General features: G+C 39.0%; 1 protein-coding gene across 3 annotated transcripts in view; it reads left to right on the forward strand.

Moving 5' to 3' along the window:
- The first annotated feature begins 448 nt into the window (after positions 1–448).
- Positions 449–9,481, forward strand: part of zc3h7ba (zinc finger CCCH-type containing 7Ba) — a 13,771-nt gene continuing 4,738 nt past the window's right edge. Inside the window, exons 1-12 of one of the 3 annotated variants that reach the window (XM_065278421.2) lie at positions 449–651; positions 1,323–1,398; positions 2,645–2,681; positions 3,458–3,655; positions 3,834–3,992; positions 4,163–4,240; positions 6,156–6,186; positions 6,302–6,510; positions 6,626–6,863; positions 8,367–8,431; positions 8,550–8,655; positions 8,725–8,886. In XM_065278421.2, the coding sequence (XP_065134493.1) occupies positions 1,340–1,398; positions 2,645–2,681; positions 3,458–3,655; positions 3,834–3,992; positions 4,163–4,240; positions 6,156–6,186; positions 6,302–6,510; positions 6,626–6,863; positions 8,367–8,431; positions 8,550–8,655; positions 8,725–8,886 (1,342 nt within the window). In that variant the 5' untranslated portion in view covers positions 449–651; positions 1,323–1,339. Of the gene's footprint in view, positions 652–717; positions 1,013–1,322; positions 1,399–2,644; positions 2,682–3,457; positions 3,656–3,833; positions 3,993–4,162; positions 4,241–6,155; positions 6,187–6,301; positions 6,511–6,625; positions 6,864–8,366; positions 8,432–8,549; positions 8,656–8,724; positions 8,887–9,481 lie in introns of those variants that run through there. The other 2 variants (XM_065278422.2, XM_065278423.2) reach the window with 2 other exon arrangements.

Genomic DNA, 9,481 nt, shown 5'->3' on the forward strand with positions numbered 1-9,481 from the left:
GTAGTTAATTTATTTCAGGGTTGCCACATAAAAAAATCAATTACATTTGTCAAAGCAGACAATATTGTTAAAGTGTATTATTTATTTAATTTTATTATTATTTATGTTTTTACTTTTTCGATTCTTCTGTTTGATTAATTATTATTTATATTTGTTTATAATCCTTACACTTCTTCCAAATATTTAAACTAGTTAAAGTTTTTCAGTCATTCAAATGAAACGTCACAGACAGGAAACAGTCACATGGTAGCTGTTACTTTTCTCAGCGCTGCTGGATTAATCGTTTTTTAAAAATCATGTACTTCAATCATAAAAATATTGTAACTCAATAATTACTATGTAATATAGTGTACAAATATCTCTATTATATACCATGATATTTATGATTTGTGGGTTTAGATCACAGAGCGCCTCTGCTGGACAAACTGTTTGTATCATCATCATTTCTTCTCGTCAGTTTGTTGAAGGTGTCTGTCGGGTTCAGCGCGGGAGCGGCGGCAGCTCAGCGGGGACGCGCACATGTTGCAAGAAATACCATATGAGATCGATGAACTGGTCACATGTCAGTTATTCATTTAATAACTGGACACAAGCCCTTAACTAAACACAAGGAGAGACTGAGAGGAAAGCGCTTTTTGCTGTAACCTTGCGGTGAGTTTAGTCAGTGTAACGTTAGTTATCGTGAATCCTCCTTGTGTTTGTTCACAGCTGTGATTTAATCCACACTTTAACTCCTTTCTCTTTTTAAAAGTTTAATTGTAGTTTAAACGCTGTCTCTGTGAGTTTACGCCATTATCATGTCAGTTTTATCAGCTGCTTTAGTTTCGTTTTTGCAGAAACTGTCTAACGGGTAGGAAGTGAACTCTGTGTCTCAAATCTTAGTGAGCTCACTACACAGACAGCAGCACTTTCACTGTAGTGGGGAAACTGCAGCTGTCTAGTAAGGGTGCTCAATAGGTTTTTAAAAACAGCCGGACTCAGTCATATCAAAACACCCACATGAACACGTATGGTAGGTTGAGGCTTCTGTATTTACATTAAAGTGAGATCTAAACACACGTGTTCAATATAATTCAATGACATCACACTTCTCTGTGTGTTTATAGTGGACTGTGTTGTCTGTTTATAGTGGACTGTGTTGTGTGTTTATAATGGACTGTGTTGTGTGTGTTTATAGTGGACTGAGTTGTGTGTTTATAATGGACTGTGTTGTGTTTGTTTATAGTGGACTGAGTTGTGTGTTTATAGTGGACTGAGTTGTGTGTTTATATTGGACTGTGTTGTGTGTGTGTGTTTTAATGGACTGTGTTGTATGTTGTCAGCAGTGTGATGTTCAGTCATGAGCTGTGAGCGACAGAAACGCAGAAAGGAGATTCAGAGAGCACTGAGCTTCATCAAGTAAGACAAACATTAAAGTACTCTACTGTACTCTGAAGTACTCTTCTGTAGTCTACTGTACTCTGAAGTACTCTTCTGTAGTCTACTGTACTCTGAAGTACCACACTGTACTCTGAAGTAATGCACTTTACTCCACTGTACTCTGCTGTACTCTAATGTACTCTGAAGTACTGCACTATACTCCACTGTACTCTGCTATACTCCACTGTACTCTGAAGTAGTTTTCTGTAGTCTACTGTACTCTGAAGTACCCCACTATACTCTGAAGTACTCTGCAATACTCCACTGTACTCTGCTATACTCCACCGTACTCTACTATACTCCACTGTACTCTGCTATACTCCACTGTACTCAAAAGTACTTTTCTGTAGTCTACTGTACTCCGAAGTACTCTACTGTACTTTGAAGTACTCTACTGTACTCTGAAGTATGTTGCTATACTCCACTGTACGCTGCTATACTCAACTGTATGCTGCTAAACTCCACTTTACTCTGCTATACTCCACTGTATTCTGAAGTGCTTTCTGTAGTCTTCTGTACTCTGAAGTACCACACTGTACTCTGAAGTACTCTGCAATACTCCACTGTACTCTGCTATACTCCACCGTACTCTACTATACTCCACCGTACTCTGCTATTCTCCACTGTACTCAAAAGTACTTTTCTGTAGTCTACTGTACTCCGAAGTACCCCACTGTACTTTGAAGTACTCTACTGTACTCTGAAGTATGTTGCTATACTCCACTGTACGCTGCTATACTCAACTGTATGCTGCTAAACTCCACTTTACTCTGCTATACTCCACTGTATTCTGAAGTGCTTTCTGTAGTCTACTGTACTCTGAAGTACCCCACTGTACTTTGAAGTACTCTACTGTACTCTGTGGTCTTTTGTATATTGCTATACTCCACTGTACTCTGCTATACTCCACTGTATTCTGAAGCACTCTGCTATAATCTGCTGTACTCTTCTGTACTCCACTGTACTCTGAAGTATGCTGTTATATATTCCACTGTACTCTGCTATACTCCACTGTACTCTGAAGTACCCTACTGTAATCTGCTGTGCTCTTCTGTAATCTACCCTGCTAAAATCTGCTCTACTTATCTGTCATGTTCTTACTCTAGTCTACGTTTCTATACTCAACTCTGATATTCTTACTAGTGAAGTTAAATTGTTGTTGTAGTTGTTGTGTCTCAGACTCTCATATGTGGTATTTATTGTTGTTTTGTATGTATGTCCACAGAAGTGCTCTGCCTTATCCTGACCCTGAAGCCTATGAGGTTGAGTACATACACACATAAACTCACACACACTCACTTGTTTAGCTGTCTGATACTGCGTTTACACCAACCGCGCTTCAGGCGTCAATATCACGTCTACCATGCCTAGTTGGCCCGCTTGAACAGTTGGAATGCATTTGTGCGTCTAGAGCGAAGTAGACGCGCAGAAAAAGTAAGCATTTGACCCGCGTCAGAGGCAAAATCCGCTTCTTGTGGGAGGGACAAGTGTTATGCTGTTGTCTGTTTGCAGGATGGCTGATGTTGATGTGCATTTATTGAGAGAGTTACCGGTTTGTATTTAGTCAACTTGCTATAGGGGGAAAATAAATGTCGCAGGTCGATAAACGTTACGTGACTCAAAAGTGAAATGTGTATTTACAACTTACCAGGTTGCCCAATGTCCTCACTGACACTCTTCCAAGAAAAAGCAACATTCGCGTGTATCGTTCCATACGCTTAATTCGCGCGAATGAGGTGGAATTGCGTTTACCGCGCCCCGCCTAACGTCTCATCCGCGCCGCGAGACCCTCCAGACTTGACTTAACATTGAAATCACTCGCGCTTCACGCCTCTACCGCGGCTGGTGTAAACGCAGCATAAATGGGGACATAATCATTTGAGTAATCTTTAGAGCTTTTCATCAAAATCTAGCTGATTTCAAGCATGTAATGAGTCATATTGTGTAGAACATCTGACTGTTTCAGAGTCACATGTTTCTCTCTGTCGTTTCACATACAGTATACACATATTGTGTTGTTTTGTTTTCTCATGAGCAGGGTTTTTTGGTTCAGCTGGTGTGTGATCTTTTAGACGAGGGCAATGCTGCGTTTCGAGAGGGTGACTGGACGCAGGCTCAGTTTCATTTCACTGAAGGGGTCAATGTGGCACTTTACGCCCGGGCGGAGGGGCTGAATGTTCCTGTCGCCCTACTGGAGAGTCTCTATATTAACCGTGCGGCTGTCCATCAGAACATGGTGAATATTCTTTATAATGACATCTACATATCAATTATACCTTAGTAACAAAAATGAGAGAGGGGTTTATACATGCACTCCTGTATTTCAAATTTACATTTTTAGTTCATATTTTATTTTTCACACTTTCAGTAAACCTGATGTCTGTCTGTGTGTTTGTCTATCTGTCTGTCTGTAGGGTGAGTTTGAGAGCGGGGTGAAGGATTGTAATTTTGCTCTGGAGCTTTGTAAAGACAGTCCTAAAGCTCTTTATCGTAAGGCCGTATGTCTGAAGGCGTCTGGTAAACTGAATGAAGCGTATGACTGCAGCACTGCATGTCTGCTTACATCAGCACAGGTAAACATCAGCACCTGAACAAAACAACATACAGAAGACTGAAATAAATCACAAGAGACACACAAACATGAGAATGAATTATATTAAATCACAGAAGCCAAAGATATATAATACAATATTTAATTATTAGACTATAGACAAACTCTTTACAGTGTTATTGGTGTTTTCAGGATAAATCAGTGAGTAATTTAGTTCAGGAGATCAGAGTCAGTCTGGGATTGAAGAACAGAAAAGCTTACAGTCCTCATGTGAGTACCCACAATTCTCTTCATGATGTCAGATATGCTTAAAGTTTAATTGTATATCTAAATGAAAGCTACATACACCACCATTCAAAGGTTTAGACACACTTACTCATTATTTATTTATATTCCACATTATACAATAAAAGTCCACTTTAAACTAAACTATGACATAACAGAAATTTACATTTACAGAAATGTAAGTAAATCTAAACTATATTTGATCATCTTCAGTGTAGTGACACAGGATTCACATACATGTTGTCTTATCATTAAAGCTACTGGAGGTTTTAGCATGTGTTTGTATTTTTTTTAAACAGTATTGAAGGAGTTCACATCTATTCTTATTGACGGATTGATTCCTTCTTCATTATTGACTCTTATGGGGCATACACACCAAGCGCCAATTCAGCAGTTTGCGCAAGTAGATTACATACAAAGTCAATGCAAAGACACAAATAAATATAAATTCACACTGGGCGATGCAAATGATGTGAATTGGGCGCTGTGTTTGCAGCAAAAATGAAAGGTTATAGTAAAGTGATCTATAATTTTAAAATTTTCAACAATAGTATATATATATATATATATATATATTAGGGATGCACCGAATCCAGGATTCGGATTCGGATTCGGCCGAATACTGGGCTTTTTGAGGGGGTTCGGGTTCGGCCGAATCTTAGATTTTTTTTTCACCGAACCGAACCCTAAGCTTGCGCGCACACATCAGGTGCTGACGTGGAGATAAGTGTTGTTTTTTTCCGGTGACCCTTAGAGGGGTTTCACATTTCGTGGACGCACCTGGAAAAACTAACGCATCGCACCGCATCGCTTTCATTGTGCTTTGCAGTCGGGCTATCAAAATGCATCCCCGCCCTGCCCGTCGGGCTATCTTGACTTATAGGGAGGAAAAAATATATTTAATTGCTTATTTATCCTCTCACAGATTTGGATGGGTAATTGTGGTGCATGAAATTCAGGCATTGGGTATTTAAATTGCGTTTGAGCGCACGCTCGAGTTTTACTTTCACTTTCGCGTTCGGGCGAAGCCGCAGTACAGGAAGCAATCCGTACTGATTTGTCATGGATTTTTGTGCAAATCCTCCAACTTCGTCCTGTCAGTCATTGCTATCCTCACGTAAGAAAATTAAATCTCTCGCAGCAAGCTTTAAAGTGATATAGATTGTACGGGCAGTGAAGAGAGTGACTCTGTGCAGAATCTTAAAGCGACAGTAGCCCCTGTTTTTCTGATCGAAAAAATGATCCAATCTCTAACTGGATGATCCAAACTGTGAGTTTTGTGACACACTGAACCACTTTTAAATGGTGAGTATATCTGGTGTGGGGATGAGCAGGAACAGTTGGTTTACATGGAAATCCAGTTTTTTTGTTTGTTAAAAAACCAACAGCATCAAAACAACAACAAGAATAGCAGATTAAACATTGTGGTTAGAGGTCCTATTGGCTTTGTATTGGCAAAATTTCAGGCTACCAAAAACTGAAGAGTGCCTGCCCGAAGGGCTACCAGGGATACCAGCAAATTTTGTGAGCCCTGTAATGGAATAAGGATGCGAGTAGGATTCGGTATTCGGTTTCGGATTCGGCCAAATCTTAAACAGTGGATTCGGTATTCGGCCGAACCCAAAAAATCTGGATTCGGTGCATCCCTAATATATATATATATATATATATATATATATATATATATATATATATATATATATATATATATATATATATATATATATTAGTATAATATTGACCATCACAATTGTGTTTTTCGATGTTGAAGGGGTCAGGGGGCGACAGGGACACACGGTCACATGTAGAAGAGACAGTACAGATTGACCTCAGATCAGTGAATGAGTTTGTTATCATGAATGGATTGATACATCTGTCTCACACTTGTGTTTATTTTCAGATATCTGCTGATAGACTGAACAACACCACAGGTATATCTAAGTCAGAATAGTACACTATACTAGGAGTGCAGTATGTGAATTATGTGGAAAAAATAGTACACAGTATTCACTGTCAGTTTCTGACCTCTATGTGTTTATCTGATAGCGGCTTCATCTGAATGCTTGTCTCCTGTCTTACCCGCTCCAGTCCCGGTCAGTGACTCGCATGAGGACCCGGGGCTGTCCAGAGCAGTGCCAGATAGTCACTTGCGAGTGTCAGTGCCTGTGTCTGAACCGCTGGAGGATAATGATGTGATTGGAGATGAGCTGGACAGTCTGCTCGACTGTGTGTCCAGAGAGGAAGAAACATCACGGGTGGGAAAGACTTCACATTATTGTGTTAATTAAATACTTTATCGTTTGTTATTTCAAACCTGAATGAAGAACAGGAACACAAAAGTAAAACTTGTTGTTGTGTTTGTGTCCTCAGAGCGGTCTGCTGTCTTTCTCCTCTTCATCTCCTCGTCTTCCTCCTGCTTTCTTCTCCTCTGGCAGGAGTGAGCTGAACGCTCTTGACTCTTTCACTAAACCTGAGCTGGACTCCTGCGGTGCTCTGGACGCTTTAGACTTCATCTCTCCACCGCCGGCTAAACCCACAGACTCTCGACAGGGTCCTCTAGTGGTGGGAGGAGACGCACTCGATACACTGTCTGAATTCAGTCTGCCAGGTTTGTGCCTGTCGAGAAGTTTCACTTAATCTGTGTTTAAATATCAACTCATACAGCAGGCAGGAGGCGAAGTGATGTTAAATTAAATGAAAAATGAATTATAAAATATTCTTAGTTGTGCTTCAATGCTTAGTGCAGCTTCGTCTGTCTGACTTCATCCGACTAGAAACGGATACAATAGATGTTATTATACCAGGCAAGATAGTGGTTTCAAAACATTGTCTCATGACGTCATTACGAACCTTGAGGTGATACAGCATTAACAAGATTAAACAACATTAAAAAAGTAATGAAGAATAGAAAAACTAAATTGAATAAATATAAAAATAAGAATAAATGTGAATTATAATATAAATAAATGTTTGTTTTTAGTTCTGCGTATGACCTACATTGTAGGCTATGCGTCAGTTTTCATTTATATTTCTGTGTTTTTTTTTTTTTTTTTTTTTTTAAATTGATATTGAATTTTTATTTGAATTATTCGGTGAAAGAAAAATCAAAATGCTGTTTTTTATTTTATGGAGAAAATTGCTTCATTAAAGGTCAGATGTTTTTTAAATGTAAAAAAAAAATTTCATTCATAAATGCAAGTGGGCTCAGATTAAGCCCAGTATTACCCAATTTAAAGCTCAAATTAAGATTTATTTTGAAACATTGAAAGGATTTACAAGTCGTAAAGCTATCATGACTATGTATGTAATATATTACAATGCGTTAAATTCCTCATTTTAAGAGTAATGTATTTAGGGCTGGGTATTGAAGGGCCTCACGATACGGTGCATATCACAATACGATACATTTCATGTTACGGTACATTGCAATGCTTTTTCTTTTTCTTTACAAAAATGTAAAAAAAAAGACCTGAATTTTTTCTTCTTTTTTTTTAAGCCAAAGTGCTTCCACACGTCAGCATTGAAAGCTACAGGTGTTTTTAAATTTTCTGACGACAACTACAGCAGCTGCAGAGGAGGTCGTTTGAAGCACACCGAGGGATTTAATGGGTTTTTAAAAATATTGATAGTAGAGATTGAAATATCAATACACTATCGGGGGAAAATGTATCACGATTGTTAGCTGTATCGATATTTTTGCACAGCCCTAATGTATTGTATACTCTCCTTATTATTTAAATTTTTAGATTTTTTTTATTGTTTGCGTTGACGTGCATTAAACATGCAGATATGAGGAAATGCGATGCAGATGTTTTTTTTTTTTCTGATGGGAGGGGATCTAGCAGACCAATCAGAGCGCTTTCGGTCAACGTAGAATGGAAATTTTGTTACATTTTTGGAGAGGTGTGCATCAGGCTATGCGTAAATCACACTTTAGTAAGTAAATATAATGTGAATTAAGTAAAATCATTGAATAAATTAAATAGAATTATTAAATAAAATACAAATGTATGTTTCTACTCCGATCAATCAGTATTTGGCAAACAGTATCTGTTTTTATTTTCTATGTGTAAATGATTTGTTCATTGCCTTGTGTGTTTATATTTGTCAGATGGGAAAGTGTGTCGTAGGTTTCTACCATCAGTCAAACTGACAAACCTGCAGGATCCTCATGCAGTGAGTAACGCATCTATGTGTCTGTTTTATTTCTATAGTGCTTCTCATTATCTGCATTGATGCTATAAAGATTTATAAAGAGTCCAAAGATTATTTTGTGCGCTTGTGTGTGTTATAGAGAAATGGTCATCATGTGTCATCAACTCTCTCCTGTCTGGACAAGAACCCTTTAGAACAAACACATGATTTCACTCAAGCCTGCAGCAGCTGCTTCACTTCTACAGGTAAGACACACAGATCTGTCTGTCTATTTGTCTGTCTGTCTATATCTCATTCATTTGTCTGTCTCTCAGGTTCAGGTGTACTGGATTTTGAGTTCAGGTGTGATTTGGCTCACAGCTGTAAGAAAGATATTCTGCTATGCAGGAGAAGAGGCGGGGCTAACCCTCCCTGGAGGCGGATCCGTCCACGCCCAAACCACAAGAACTTCATGGGTGCCTTTATGCTCTGTAGAGGTACATCATCTGAATGTTAAAAGCTGCTGCCATGTTAACTCTTTCCTCGCCATTGACAAGTTATCCAGTTGAGGAGTTATTTCGTCAATTTGAAGAAAAAACGCTTCACTGCCAAGTTTTTACAGCAATCCATATTTCTGCCATTATCCACCAGATGGCGCTCTTACACAACTTATAAAATACTGAAGCATCAACTGATACAAAAACAGTAAAAACTCTTTTTTGATGTATTGTTCATCGCTCTGAATCTGATCTCTAACGTTGCGTTTACACCAGCCGCGGTAGAGGCGGCAAAAACGCGCTATTCGCTCGTAGTTGGATGCTTGAACATTTGAGTTCACTCACGCGTGAAAGCCGCGCGTGAAATTTTAGTCATTCGAGAAATTGTGTAGATTTTTCAACTGTTTCCCGTGGCAACGTTCAATTCGCATGGCGCGTTCAGCAGAATTGAGCGTTGCCACGTGAAACAGTTGAAAAATCACACCATTTGTGCCGCGTGTACCATGCCACAGGATAATCTGCGTGTAATCGCGTCTTTGCATTGACTTAACATGTAAATCACCCATGCTTGCCGCCTCTAGCGCGGCTGGTGTAA

The sequence above is a fragment of the Paramisgurnus dabryanus genome, chromosome 3 (assembly GCF_030506205.2).
Source record: "Paramisgurnus dabryanus chromosome 3, PD_genome_1.1, whole genome shotgun sequence".
Taxonomy (NCBI): domain Eukaryota; kingdom Metazoa; phylum Chordata; class Actinopteri; order Cypriniformes; family Cobitidae; genus Paramisgurnus; species Paramisgurnus dabryanus.